General features: G+C 46.9%; 2 protein-coding genes across 4 annotated transcripts in view; one reads left to right on the top strand and one right to left on the bottom strand.

Moving 5' to 3' along the window:
• Window positions 1–15791, bottom strand: part of LOC121875924 — a 37554-nt gene that overhangs the window by 18200 nt on the left and 3563 nt on the right. The window lies entirely within an intron of this gene.
• LOC121876201 (solute carrier family 22 member 7-like) overlaps window positions 5023–15791 on the top strand; it is a 25178-nt gene continuing 14409 nt past the window's right edge. For all 3 annotated transcript variants that reach the window (XM_042381194.1, XM_042381186.1, XM_042381176.1), the window contains exons 1-4: window positions 5023–5079; window positions 5322–5419; window positions 12677–12873; window positions 15166–15308. In XM_042381194.1, the coding sequence (XP_042237128.1) occupies window positions 5396–5419; window positions 12677–12873; window positions 15166–15308 (364 nt within the window). In that variant the 5' untranslated portion in view covers window positions 5023–5079; window positions 5322–5395. The remainder of the gene's footprint in view (window positions 5080–5321; window positions 5420–12676; window positions 12874–15165; window positions 15309–15791) is intronic.

Below are 15791 nucleotides of genomic sequence, written 5' to 3'. Positions count from 1 at the left end.
CAGAGCCACAGTAAGAGGTAAAAGATCAGTACAGAGCCACAGGTAAGAGGTAAGACCAATTACAGAGCACCAGGTAAAGATAAGACCAGTACAGAGCCACAGGTGAGTAAGACCAGTACAGACCACAGGTAAGGAGTAAAGACCAGTACAGAGCCACAGGTGAGGAGTAAAGACCAGTACAGAGCCTGGGTAAGGAGTAAGACCAAAGTGCACAGAGCTGAGTGGGAGTAAGACAGTACCAGGCCACAGGTAAGAGATGGGGCAGTACAGGCACCAGGTAAGGAGTAAGACAAGTACAGGCCACAGGTAAGGAGTAAAGATCGATACAGAGCCACAGGCTGAGGAGTAAGACCAGTACAGGCACCAGGTAAAGAAATTAAGACCAGTGGAGAGCCACACAGGTAAGGAGTAAGACCAGTACAGAGCCACAGGTGAGGAGTAAAGACGGTACAGGCCACAGGTAAGGAGTAAGACCAGTACAGAGCCACATGTGAGAATTAAAGACCAGTACAGAATACCAGGTAAGGAGCACGATCAGTACAGAGACCACAGAGTAGACGTAGACCAGTACAGAGCACCAGGTAAGGGTAAGACCAGTACAGAGCCACAGGTAAGAGAGTAAGACCAGTACAAGAGCCACAGGTAAGGTAAAGACCAGTACAGAGCCACAGGTAAGAGTAAGACCAGTACAGAGCCAGGTAAGGAGTAAAGATGATACAGAGCCACAGGTAAGAATTAAGACCAGTACAGAGCCACAGAGTGAGGTAAGACCAGAGTACAGAGCACCAGGTAATGAGTAAGACCAGTACAGAGCACCAGGTAATAAGTGAACCAGTACAGAGCCACATGCAAGGTAAGATTCCAATACAAGAATACACAGAAGTAGGGAGTAAGACCAGTACAGAGCACCAGAGCTGGGCAAGACCAGTAGAGCCACATGCAAGAATTAAGACCAATGCAAACCACAGATAAGGAGTAAGACCAGTACTGGAGCCACAGGTAAGAGTAAGACGATACAGAGCCACAGGTAATGAGTAAAGACAGTACAGAGCACCAGGTAAGGAGTAAGACCAGTACAGAGCCACAGGCAAGGAGTAAAGACCAGTACAGAGCACCAGGTAATGAGTACAGACAGTACAGGCACCAGGTAATGGTAAGACCAGTGCAAGAACACAGAGTAGAGGGTAAAGACAAAGTACAGAGCCACAGGTAAGGAGTAAGACCAGTACAGGAGCCACAGGTAAGGAGTAAGACCAGTACAGAGCCACAGGTAAGGAGTAAAAGACAGTGCAAATTACAGGTAGAGTAGGAACCAGTACCAGAGCCACAGGTGAGGGAAGTAAAGACCAGTACAGAGCACCGGAGTGATAGTGAGACCAGTACAAGAGCACCAGGTAATGAGTGGGAACCAGTACAGGCAACCATGTAAGGGGAGTAAAGACAAGTACAAACCTGGTGAGAATGAACAGTACAAGAGCACTGTGAGTAAATGAGTAAAGACAGTACAGAGCCACATGCAAGGAGTAAAGACAATTACTGGAGCCACAGGTGAGGAGTAAGACCAGTGCTGGGAGCCACGGGTGAGGAGTAAGACCGGCACAGAGCCACAGGCAGCCAGAGTAAGACCAGTACAGAGCACCAGGTAAGGAGTAAGACCAGTACAGGCCACAGGCAGGGAGTAAGACCATTACAGGCACCAGAGTGGCCAGGTAAAGACCAGTACAGAGCACCAGGTGATAAGGAGTAAGACCAGTACAGGCCACAGGTAAGGAGTAAAGACAAGTGCAGAGCCACAGGTAAGGAGTAAGACCAGTACAGAATACAGGTGAGGAGCAAGACAGTACAGAGCCACAGGTAAGGTCAGACCAGTACAGGCACACATGTGGACAGTGAGGAGCCACATGTAAGAATTAAGACCAGTGCAGAGCCACAGGTGAGGAGTGGGACCAGTGCAGGCACCAGGTAATGAGTAAGACCAATTTTAGGCACCAGGTAATGAGTAAGATGGCTACAGAGCACCAGGTAATGAGTGAACCAAGTACAGAGCATATGAGAGTAAGACCAGTACAGAGCACCAGGTAATGAGTAAAGACAGTACCAGAGCCACATGTGAGGTAAGAACCAGTGCAGAGCCACAGGTAAGGAGTAAGACCAGTACAGAGCACCCAGGTAATGAGTAAGACCAGTACAGAGCACCAGGTAATGAGTAAAGACCAGTACAGAACTTGGAGTAATGAAGTAAAGACCAGTACAAGAGCCACAGGTAAGGAGTAAGACCAGTACAGAGCCACAGGTAAAAATTAAAAGACCAGTACCAGAGCCACAGGTGAGAGTAAGACCAGTACAGAGCCACAGGTAAGGAGTAAAGACCATTACAGAGCACCAGGAAGTGACCAAGGTAAGACCAGTACAGAGCACCAGGTAAGGAGGTAAGACCAGTACAGAGCACCAGGTAATGAGAGTAAAGACCAGTACAAACTTGGAAGTAATGAGTAAAAGACCAAGTACCAGAGCACCAGGTAATGAGTAAGACCAGTATGAGCACCAGGTAATGGAAGTAAGACCAGTACAGAGCTACTTAGGTAGAGTAAAATACAATTACTAGAGCACCAGAGTAATGAAGTAAGACCAGTACAAGAGCCACAGGAAGCAATAAGTAGACCAGTACAGAGCCACAGGTAAGGAGTAAAGACCAGTACAGAGCCACAGGTAAGGAAGTAAAAGACCAGTACAAGAGCACCAGGTAATGAGTAAAAGACCAATACAAACACCAGAGTAATAGTAAAAGACCAGTACAAACACCAGGTAATAAAATAAGACCAGTACAAACACCAGGCGTAAATGAACCAGTACAAACCACAGAGTAAAATGAGACAGTACAAACCACCAGGTAATGGAGTAGGGACCAGTACAGAGCACCAGGTAATAAGGTAAGACCAGTGCAAGGCCACATGTAAGGAGTAAGACCAGTACAGGCACCAGGTAATGGAGTAAGACCAGTACAGAGCCACAGGTAAGAATAAAGACCAGTACAGAACCCACATGTAAGAGGTAAGACCAGTACAGAGCCACAGAGTAAGGAGTAAAGACAGTACAGAGCCACAGGTAAGGAAGTAAGACCAGTACAGAGCCACAGGTAAGGAGTAAAGACAGTACAGAGCCACAGGTGAGAATGGGGCAGTACAGAGCCACAGGTAGGGAGTAAGACCAGTACAGAGCCACAGGTAAGGACTAAGACCAGTACAGAGCCACAGGTAAGGAGTAAGACCAGTACAGAGCCACAGGTAAGGAGTAAGACCAGTACAGAGCCACAGGTAAGGAGTAAGACCAGTACAGAGCCACAGGTAAGGAGTAAGACCAGTACAGAGCCACAGACAAGAAGCAAGACTCCTCCTTTGAATCCTAGACTCTGAAAACAACTTTTGTTAATCGAAGAATCTGTACAGACATACACACACAATTGTGGGATGGTGACACACACACACACACACACACACATACACACACACACACACACACAGTTGTTTACACCAGTATGTCGATTTTTTATGAATTTCTTAAACTTTAGACAATAACAAATGATCGCGGGCACGTTCGTGCCCTTGTGAGAGTTTGAACGCTCGTGACAGCATACAGCGAATGAGGGTGTGCCAAGTCCGTAGACTTGCATCGTTTTCCATAGTAAATAAAATTGTTAACTAATGCCTTCCTAAAGAAACCATCGACATGGGACCAGGTTTGTTCCACTCTACGAATTTTTTGCGATTTTTCCACCAAGTTTGATGAAAAACGATTGTGCCGTTTCGGCTGCCCATAACAGACACACACCTAGTCCTATAGTATATTAGATACGAAGCACGCGTAGGAGGTTACTCAAGGGGAGGTGGGGGGTCCTCAGGGGTTCCTCAGGGCAATAGCCTGGAGGAAAAAAAATAATACAAACGAACGAAGCTCCATCTTAAGTCACTGAAAACACCAATTTACCTTAACCTAACCTAACCTAACACAACCTAAACTAATCTAACCTAACCTAACCTATCCTAACCTAACCTAGTGCTACACGGAGCAAGATGTGTTGAATTGTCGGAAATATTTGACAGAGAAATTCTGAGATAATTACGACCATAATTTTTTGAAGGGATTCCAGACTGAGGTAACGTCATATACCGAGAACTGGTGCTGGCAGGTTGTTCTTTGGCGTATTATAACCAGATCTGGTCCTGGTGGCTTGTTTCTAGCCATCACATAGCCAGAACAAGTCTTCAAGGTCGGCTCCTCCCCATGCAGTATTAGCTCATTATTGCCGCCATATTGGAGAAAGAGCAAGGTGATGAAAGCTGGGAGCCTTCTATATCCTGGGAGGGAGGGAGGGAGGGAGGGGGAGAGGATGTGAGGGAAGGAGGGAAGGGCGGATTAAGGGAGGGGGTGAGAAACGAAGTGAAAAAGGGAAGGAATGAGAGAGAGAGAGAGAGAGAGAGAGAGAGAGAGAGAGAGAGAGAGAGAGAGAGAAAGAGAGAGAGAGGGAGAGAGACCAATCAACGTCGACCTGTACACATTTCAGCCAATCAGGAGACCCAGTGAAGACGTTACACCATACAAGAGCAGAATTAATATAATTTCTATGACGATTTTATTGAAACTCTCTCTCTTTCTCTCTCTCTGTTGTGTTAATGCCAGTGATTGTGGGGAAACACCTTTGGTTGCATGGACTAACTTAATGTGTACTGTATCGTTGTTTGTATACCTACACTGGCTATGGCAAGGTAACAACACTGTACTATGACAGGTAACATCACATTGTCTTAGAGATCACATTACCTTAACACTGACACATAACACTCGTGAAAATGACATTGAACATTAATACATGAATGAGTTTTATTTCAGCCAATCAGGGTTGAAGGTTCACTTAATAATCGTAAACCAGCCAATCAGTTTCGTTTAATTCACTTCACAAGATTAAGATATGGGCTACATCTGGCATCAAGTACGACCCCAACTCCGAGCTGCGTCGAGCTGCCAGTTTGTCATAGTGCGCGCTCGACCTCATCAGCTTTGACATTCTCGGCTCCTCGCTACGTGAGACTAAATTATTTTTCTTTCTCTTTTCTATATTTCCCAGAATTATATAGTTGTGTTTTAACCACTTTACATTACTTCACAATGACTTATGAACTCATTGATGAACGAATGTATACAAACAATATAAGCGATGAATATGCTTATATCTATATGAAGAAGAAATATTTAAGTTAACTCTTCTTTTATAACAATAAGAACTGTTATCAGTATATTTTCATGTTGAATATATCCTGCGGCAGTGAAAGCGCAAGAGAGGCAGTGTCATCAAGTGAACTATACACCAGACCCTCGCGGCCGTCTTCATTTTACCGTCATGAACACTCCAGTCTTCGAACAGGTACATAAACACGGGAATTTAACGCACGTCTTGTAATACTGAAACAAACTCTAATATTAATAATTTCAAGTGTGTGTTTTATGTCTATGGTGTTTATAAAATAGCTAAAAATAGATACATAATTGTTCTTTGTAAGTTAGGTAAATAACAAAGCTTTTAGTTGTTATGGATATTGTTGGTACACATCGAGGTGAACAGCTTCCCATGTAATATTTATCGCTCATATTAGGAAGGTAAATTCATGCCATTTATACTGTATACTTTCTCTAAATATAACTATATATTAAGTCACTCTCAAATTGTTTATAATAATATATTTCTTTAACTAGACAAACGTTTGATGAGAACAATATTGACAGAGAACGAAAAAAAAAAATAACTAATGAAAATATCTGACAAAAAACAATTTGATACGGAAGAAATTGATGTAATCTGTATTTTCTTGTTTATTAGTTTATTATTCATACATTTATTATTCAAGAACGAAGGAATTTATTGCAATACATATCCAAGTTTTATGGAGATATAAAACAAGATATCAAGAGTTTAGTAGAAAAACGATTTTCTTTTATAAAGTTTGTTGGATTATTAAATGGTGAACTGGCAACCCCTCAGTACCTGTTGAGAGAGGCGCATGTAATGGTTAATGCTGCAAGGACACGTGAGGGTTAATGCTGCAGGTACACGTGAGGGTTAATGATGCAGGGACACGTGAGGGTTAATGCTGCAGGGACACGTGAGGGTTAATGCTGCAGGGACACGTGAGGGTTAATGCTGCAGGTACACGTTAGGGTTAATGCTGCAGGGACACGTGAGGGTTAATGCTGCAGGGACACGTGAGGGTTAATGCTGCAGGTACACGTGAGGGTTAATGATGCAGGGACACGTGAGGGTTAATGCTGCAGGGACACGTGAGGGTTAATGATGCAGGCGGAGGGTTAATGCTGCACGTGAGGGTTAATGCTGCAGGCACACGTGAGGTTAATGCTGCAGGTACACGTGAGGGTTAATGCTGCAGGTACACGTGAGGGTTATGCTGCAGGACGTGAGGGTTAATGCTGCAGGTACACGAGGGTTAATGCTGCAGGTACACGTGAGGGTTAATGCTGCAATGCTGCAGGTACACGTGAGGGTTAATGCTGCAGGACACGTGAGGGTTAATGCCGCAGGCGTGAGGTTAATGCTGCAGGGACACGTGAGGTTAATGCTTAATGCTGCAGGTACACGTGAGGGTTAATGCTGCAGGACACGTGAGGGTTAATGCTGCAGGTACACGTGAGGGTTAATGCTGCAGGTACACGTGAGGTTAATGCTGCAGGACACGTGAGGGTTAATGCTGCAGGTACACGTGAGGGTTAATGCTTAATGCTGCAGGTACACGTGAGGGTTAATGCTGCAGGTACACGTGAGGGTTAATGCTGCAGGTACACGTGAGGGTTAATGCTGCAGGTACACGTGAGGGTTAATGCTGCATGGACACGTGAGGGTTAATGCTGCAGGTACACGTGAGGGTTAATGCTGCAGGGACACGTGAGGGTTAATGCTGCAGGTACACGTGAGGGTTAATGCTGCAGGTACACGTGAGGGTTAATGCTGCAGGTAGTGTACAGCTGCGAACAAAAGTTGGCAGACACAGACCTGGAGGTGTTCTGGGCACAATATATTTGAACTTTTGAGTCTGAAGCTTCATAAACAAGTTGTTCTGTTGACCAGCAGATGGCGCGCTTGTCTCAGTAGGTGTGTGAGGATAGTTTTAGGTATGTAGTGAGGATAGTTTTAGGTATGTAGTGAGGATAGTTTTAGGTATGTAGTGAGGATAGTTTTAGGTATGTAGTAAGGATAGTTTTAGGTATGTAGTGAGGATAGTTTTAGGTATGTAGTGAGGATAGTTTTAGGTATGTAGTAAGGATAGTTTTAGGTATGTAGTGAGGATAGTTTTAGGTATGTAGTGAGGATAGTTTTAGGTATGTAGTAAGGATAGGTATCAGTAGTAAATGGTCGTTCAGTAGTTAATACACTATACCGTCCCTCGTTTTGTTTTTATTGGGCACCCCTCTACAGCCTTGAGTAAGGTGAAGCGTTTACAGCGCCCAACAGGGAAGCATGCTAAGTTCATGCTTGCCTTATGTCTCATGAGTTAAGGGTGTAGAAGCCTGAGGAGTCAAGGGCGTAGAAGTCTGAAGAGTCAATGGCTTATGTCTAAGCAAGTTATTGGAAGCTCCAACAACTATCCCTGAATACGAATTCGCAACTTCGATTTACAGCAGGTACCTACTTTCCTGCTAGGTGAACAGGGACTAAGGGAGGCTGGGAAGTGTGTCCGAACATCTTTCCACCGGCCCGGGAATCGAACCCGTGACATCTCGCTTGCGAGGCAAAAGCGGTACCGCTCTACCCAACGGCGCCCTTTCCCCCGGTGATGTGAGGCGTGCGCTGCCTTCAGCTCTTGTGGTCAGTAGTAGTAGCAGGGCCGGGGTCCTCTTTACCATCCTTGGTGGTCTTCATAACGAAAAGCTTCACCTGTTTGACGTCAGCCTCGGTGTGGGTTGGTGTCCCACTGCTTGAGGAACCTCCTGCTCGTGAACTGAGGTACTCCGTCGGTGCCAAGTCGGATGGGAACACCAGCCTGAGTAAAGGACCCGCGTAGTAGCCGGATACAAGTGTTCTTCCACATCGTATTCCTGCCATGTGGGCACTCCAAGAGGCGGCCGGCGTAGAGCAGGGAACCCCTCCCGGTGTGAGTGAAGAGGTCCTCGAGCGGTAGGTCGAGCATCATCGGCGGCATAATCTGGCAAGCATCACAGGCCTGAACGGTGTTGGTGATAGTCTCTCACAGTGCCGGACCCAGACTGTCTGTCCTGCTTTGCGCTTCGTAGCTTCAATGCCTCTGTGCGAGTCATGAAGTCGGGGCAGGACGCGGCGGCCAGCTGAGGCTGGGATGACGAGGCAAGCTCAGTTGTACAGCTTATCAAGCTTGACAGTCAACAAATACAAACTTTAGAATACAATAATTTAAGAATAACACACACTTCAGTCCTTTTGAGAGCTACAGCCCTGTTAACAGGCACGGGGGGCGGGGGAACATTATGTTGAACGAGTATATATGTTGTTGTTGTCACACACACACACACACACACACACACACACACACAGTGCTCCGATAGTGCACCCCAAGGAAAAGTCAGACAGTGGGCACTTTATCGGTCACCTTTAAAGTGCCAGTGACAAGGACCACCGCGGTGTTTACATATATCGTGAAAACTGTGTCGGCGACCCCAAGCACCAGGGACAAAGACCCACGGTCTTTACGACTGACAAATATTAACAGATGTCTACCAGTGTCAGTGGCCCTCAAAGTGCCGTCAGTGACAAACACTTCCGTCCGCCCACAACAGATATCAACAGATGGCCACCAATCACTTACTCCCGACGCACTCTGTACCATCTAAGGCGTGGGAACGGTTATCCTGATGGCAGTGTTATCGCGCGACTCAAATCACTGAACATATTCCACGCGCGTAGCCGTAGACAAGGCCGTCATACACATAAGCCCATTAGAACCGTAACCTCCACTAGGAAACCGGAGAAACCCACCCCTGACAGACCGTACCACTACACTGAAGTTACACGGATATGGTATGATCTCCCGTCTCTACTGTTATCCAACGTCACTTCCCTAGCTAACAAGTTCGACGAGCTGGCAACTGCAGTCAGGTCAGCCGCCGCGAGCGTCGGTGCCATATGTGAGGCTTGGCAAATTGTGCCTGAAACGTGTCATATTGAGGGATATCAACTCTTTCATCACCTTCGTTCACGTAGACGCGGAGGGGGCGTTGCCCTCTTCTGTCAAGATGACCTACTCCCGTCACGCCTGAATGTTCAAGTCCCAGCAGATGTGGAAGCATTATGGGTACGTGTTGTGCCACCAGCCCACCCGCGCCACACTGCTTCCATCATAATCTGTGTGGCATACCATCCGCCTCGCTCACCCACCAGAGACACCCTTATCAATCATCTCATTACCACCTCAGACCACCTCAGAGTTAGGTACCCATGTGCCAAGTTAGTATTATGTGGGGATTTTAATGAAATTGACACCACTGATATCCAGGACCAGCTATCACTATCACAAGTTGTGACCTTCCCCACACACGGTCAAAATACCCTTGACCTTATCTTAACTAACTTAGCGGACCAGTACCAACTACCTCAACCAATGCCTCCTATCGGGTGTAACACACACTTATCAGTGCTCTGGTCCCCAGCTGCCACTCCCACTCAAGTACAGAGACCCTACATCAAGACATACAGGCCGATTACTGACTCTGCAGTGCGCCTCTTCGGGCAGTGGATAGTTCACCATCCCTGGACTGAAGTACTTAGCGTGGATGACGTGGAAACCAAATGGATAAATTATACCAACACCACCACGGAAGCTCACCACCACTTCTTCCCCGAGAAGTTCGTCAGATCTCACCCAGCTGACTTGCCCTGGATCACACCTCGGATCAAAAGACTTATGCAACAGAGAGAGACAGAGCCTTTCATCTCAATGACCACATCCGCTACAAGTCCCTTCGCAACCGAGTCATCCGTGAAATACGCACTGCAAAGAAGTCGTCCCACTACCCAACCAAATTACAACACCTGAAGCAGACCAACATCAGTCAATGGTATGGTAAGCTTAAAGAACTCTGTGGACTAAACAATAAGACACACCCCCTCCCCTTCCTTAGCCATCTCACTAATGTTGACGCAGCTGAGCAAACAAATATCCATTTCGCTACTAGATGCCAGACGCTCCCCCGGCTTGACACAACCACTCTTCCTGCTTACCTACCAGCCCCCCTTCCCACTGACTTAGTAGAAGAATTTGAAGTAGCAAAACGCCTGGACAAACTAAAATTAAAACGCTCTACCACCCCCATTGACTTACCAATGAAACTCTTCAAGGAGTTCTCCCCGGAGCTTGCTAAGCCCCTATGCTCCATCATCAATGCTTCTCTCAGTCAAACCAGATGCCCAGCTGACTGGAAGACCTCTTTTGTATCACCAGTGCCCAAGTCAACCAGCCCACAATCCTTAAATCAGCTACGACCTATTGCAATCACCCCAATACCCAGCCTAATCTGTGAAAGTTTTGTGTTCGACTGGGCTTATGCTGATATTGCAGGAGTCGTGGACCCTCAGCAATTTGGCAACATGAAAACTTCCTCCACCACTCACTGTCTTGTCAGCTTTCTCGATTACATATACCGCCATCTCGAGAAACGAAAAACGTCTGTAGCTGTCGCCTTCATTGATTTCACTAAAGCATTCGACCTAGTCGACCACAATATAATCTTCAACAAAGCAATTGACCTCGGGCTTCGGAGAAGTCTTATACCATGGCTTACAGACTTCCTCAGTGACCGACGCCAAGCTGTACGCTTCCGAGGGGCTGTCTCCACCTTTCAGTCACTCACCTGTGGCGTCCCCCAAGGCACCAAGATGGGACCACTCTGCTTCATTATGCTCATCAATGATGCCCTGAGAGAAACCCCTGCTCGTTGGAAATATGTCGACGACTCCACCATTGGGATCAGCGTCAACAATTCTGCTCCCAACTATACCGCCCTTCAGGATTTATTGAACAGTCTCCAAAACTGGGCCACCAACAACCATGTCACCATCAACCATACCAAGACCATGGTTATGCACATCAACCTCTCCTCCGACATTGTCCCACCTCCTTCCATTACTCTAGGTCAGAACACACTCCAGGTTGTAGATTCCACGAAGCTCCTCGGCGTCACCATAGACAACAAACTAACTTGGAAACCACACGTCAGTGAAGTTGTCAAATCCTCCAGTTTCCGTCCCCACCTCCTCCGCCGACTCAAGTCCCTCGGAGTTCCTGCACCCGAGCTCCTCAGTGTTTACACAACATTCATACTTCCCAAGCTCACCTTTGCCTCCCCCACCTGGTCTTCCTCCCTAAATGCCACACAACGTAAACACCTAGAAAAAGTGCAAAAGAGGGCATGCAAGATTATTCTCTCCCCTTCCTACTCCACATATCAAGAAGCGCTCAACACACTGACCCTTTCGACTCTCACTGACCATCACCACGACCTCATGTGCAAATTTGGTAAGAAGCTTCTACACCATCCTCGACACCGGCTCCTACTACCACCTGAGATCCCTAGCCCGAGAATTGTTGTTCGATACCACAACCGCATCCAGCCCATACGAGCACGAACTGATCGCTATAAGAACAGCCCAGTCCCAACCATTGTAAAAATTATCAATAACTTGTAATAAACCAGTGTATTCACTCCCAGTAAACACTACTCCTTGCACTGTCACTATGTTGAAATGCACTGTAGTTTGAGCTTTTCCCCATCTAGTTATTATATATCTTATTTATATCACTTATGTTACTTGTATATTATTTGTAATTCGAAACCCATTCCCCAAATATGCAACTGTATATTTTCAGCCTTCTGGCTGCCAAGCTCTTTCAATAAACCGTTAATTATTATTATTATTATTATTATTACACACACACACACACACACACACACTACTCGATACACGAACACATAAACACTGAGATCCCTGATTTACGAACAATCAACACAACTCAACCAAGACATATACACACAACCTGAAAGGTTTGGGCATTAGATTACCTACTGAGTGAAGTCAAGTGAGACGAGATATCCGGTGTCCAATTGTTTACTCCCTCATCCATGTGACTACCTGACTCGTCGTGAGGGAGTGTGGTGAGGAGGTGAGGTATGTAGGGAGACGACTAGACTATGTGGAGTGTGAAGGGAGACGACTAGACTATGTGGAGTGTGAAGGGAGACGACTAGACTATGTGGAGTGTGAAGGGAGACGACTAGACTATGTGGAGTGTGAAGGGAGACGACTAGACTATGTGGAGTGTGAAGGGAGACGACTAGACTATGTGGAGTGTGAAGGGAGACGACTAGACTATGTGGTCTGTAAAGTGAGTGTAGTGAAAGATTAAACACTACAGCTTCTTTCACCTGGTAATTAATTAAACACCTGAATGCTAACGTAACCAAACCCTCCCCAGGTAATGTTAGGGGGGTGTAATCACCAGGTGAAATAAGGTAGGTTGCCTAATCTTCACAATATTCTGTAATTTTTTATTTTCACATTTAATAATACAGTATGACTTTATCTATAATTATCGAACAACTCTACATTGCTACACAATGCTCCTTCTCTCCCCTCCTGACGCAGCTTCTGGAGGAGGTAGGGGACAGCGGGAGGCACCAACTCGTGCTCTTCTGGCTCTTCGTCGTGCCCATAAACTTCATCATCCCATGGGTAGCGTTATTGCCCATCTTCATGACCTCTACACCCGAACACTGGTGCCATGTTCCAGGCCGGCCACCTAATGTGTCTATTGATCAGTGGAAGCAATTAACTATCCCCAGGTAAGTGCCAAGGTGTATGTGACTATTCCCAGGTGAGCACACACACACACACACACACACACACACACACACACACACACACACACACACACACACACACACACACACACTTACACACACACACACACCAATATAATAACATGCAACAACACAACGCTAACCCTCTCAAATTATATTTTTTCTTCGTATCAGTTAAACACTTATGGTCCAGGTAGATAAGACAGGTGAAGGAGGGAACAGGTGAGGAGGAGGTAAGTGAGGGGGGACAGATGAGGGAGGAGTCAGGTGAGGGAGGAGACAGGTAAGGGAGGAGACAGGTAAGGGGGGACAGGTGAGGGAGGAGACAGGTGAGGGAGGAGACAGGTGAGGGGAGGAGACAGGGTGAGGGGGGGGACAGGTGGGGAGGAGACAGGAGGAGGAGACATGTGAGGGGAGGAGGGTGGAGGGAGGAGACAGGTGAGGGAGGAGACAGGTGAGGGAGGAGACAGGTAAGGGGGGGACAGGTGAGGGAGGAGACAGGTGAGGGAGGAGACAGGTGAGGGAGGAGACAGGTAAGGGAGGAGACAGGTGAGGGAGGAGGTTCTTGTATTTGGAGCTTTACCTCTGATAATATTGGTGACGTCATTGTGTTGAGGGATAAAAGTATACATTAATCTTTTGAGGACAAGAGATGAACTTATGCTGACCCAGTTTAACCTAATCTAACCTAACCTAACCTAATCTAATATAATCTAATCTGACCTTCACGTGCTCTTCAAAGGGATGTGCGCGCGTGTGTGTGTGTGTGTGTGTGTGTGTGTGTTGTGTGTGTGTGTGTGTGTGTGTGTGTGTGTGTGTGTGTGTGTGTGTGTGTGTGTGTGTGTGTGTGTGTGTGTGTGTGTGTAAGAAACACATGATCTCCTCTCAATAACTATTAGGAGTCCTCAGTTAGAGAAGTGAGAGAGAGAATTAGACAACTACTCACAAAACTCCTATCGCCTCTACTGAACCACGAACCCAAGATTCAAATTAGTGAACCCGAAGCAGTAGACTGATACATTATTCTGTCCATAAATGCTTCGGATTCACGAGTCTCAATATCCGGGTTCGTTTATCGGAAAGCGAGTGGACTCTGTTGTGGCTCCCAGACCTGATCCTTCACCTCTCCCTCAGTCCTTCTCCTCCAGGCCACATCATCACTATTCCTCACCCCAACCCCGTGTAGGAGACTCACACCTGCCAGTCATAAAATAACAGGTGTAAGTCAGTGAGGCACACCTGAGAGTGATATTCTTTATATTCTCTTCTTAGGTGGGTGGGTGGGTGGGTGGGTGGGTGGTCGGCTGGGCTAGTGGGTGGGTGTGCTCCTAACAATACAGTGGATCATATGAGGGGTGGTGGCGGGGATGGTCTGATAACATACCAGTTGACCAACTCCTCCTGCTTCTACTCCTTCCCTCCTCCTCTACCACTCCCTCCCTCCTCTACTCTCCCTCCTCCCCCTCTCCCCCTCTCCCCCCTCCTCCCTACCCCCTCCCTCCCCCCCTCCCCTCCCTCCTCCCCCCTCCCTCCCCCCCCTTCCCTCCCCCTCCCTCCTCCCTCCCCCCCCTCCCTCCTCCCCCCCCCCTCCCTCCCTCCCTCCCCCCCCATTCCCTCCCTCCCTCCTCTCCCTCCCCCCCCTCCCCTCCTCCCCTCCCTCCCTCCCCCCTCCCCCTCCCTCCCTCCCTCCCTCTCCCTCCCCCCCCCTCCCCCTTTCCCTCCCTCTACTCCCTTCCCTCCCTCTACTCCCCCTCCCCCTTCCCTCCCTCCCTCACTCACAGGAGGCCGGATGTCCGCTTGTTGGTCTGGTGGTGATGCCGAAGAGGTAAAAACTGGGTCGAGGAGACGTAATCAACCCGTGTGGGACTATGTACGAGACAGACAGATAAATGGACGTACAGACACACCCAGATCTGGAGGCAGTGTGTGTGTGTGTGTGTGTGTGTGTGTGTGTGTGTGTGTGTGTGTGTGTGTGTGTGTGTTTATCTGTACCACGTCTCACTGTTCCTCGTTTTACAAGTTTTTTTTTGTTTCTTGTATTGTGTTGTTATTAATCATTTACTTAACTTCCTTCTTTCTCTTCCTTGTGAGAATTATCCTAACTATTCTTCTTTCTCCTTTCCTTCTCTTCCTCCCACTCCTCCTCCACCATAATCTGCTTCCTCTGTTCTACTACCAATTGACCTTCTTCTCTCCTCCCTCCTCCCCCACTACAACCTCCTACCTCTGTCTCTACCTCCAAATAACCTCCTCCTCTCGTCCCTCCTCCCGCAGAGAACACAAGGAAGGGATCGGGGAGACTTTCAGCAGTTGCCGGCAGTATAACCTGACCTCTGGGGTACGAGAAGCCCTTGGCCAATCTTCCGAGGTCACCCAGTTAACTTCCTCCACTTTCAACGCCTCCTACAGGGTTGTCGGTAAGTTAGAGCAGCTATCCTTCCTTCTCTGGGACTGCAGGACATCTCAAGACATTAAAGTCACAAATGGACACTATTTTAGTTTTAGTTTTAACACGAACGGTTCACCTAAAGAATCTACCCCGCCCCCAAGCTTATTTCATTTAACTACACTATTTAGGGGGGGGTGAGGTTAAGTTAAGTTAGGTTAGGTTAGGAGGGTTAGGTTAGTGTTAAGTTGGTTAAATTAATCCCTAGGTAAATAAGCTAGGGTGGATATTCTTCACATGATCCTGTTAAACTTCCCTCTAATACAATTAATTAATGTCTTTTTATGTCTATACAATTTCAGTAAATATTTGTATAATTATTACAAGACAATAAAATATTTAACAAATACCACCAGAATATATCTCTTATATAATAAACTATATAATATATCTTGTTGTTTTTACTATACATTATTAAGTGTCTTGTCATTACCTTTGTGTCACTGTGTAAATA

The sequence above is a fragment of the Homarus americanus genome, unplaced genomic scaffold (genome assembly GCF_018991925.1).
Source record: "Homarus americanus isolate GMGI-L3 unplaced genomic scaffold, GMGI_Hamer_2.0 scaffold33468, whole genome shotgun sequence".
NCBI classification, from domain to species: Eukaryota; Metazoa; Arthropoda; class Malacostraca; order Decapoda; family Nephropidae; genus Homarus; species Homarus americanus.
The sequence above is the reverse complement of the archived record's forward strand: the minus strand, read 5'-3'. Positions and strand labels throughout refer to the sequence as shown.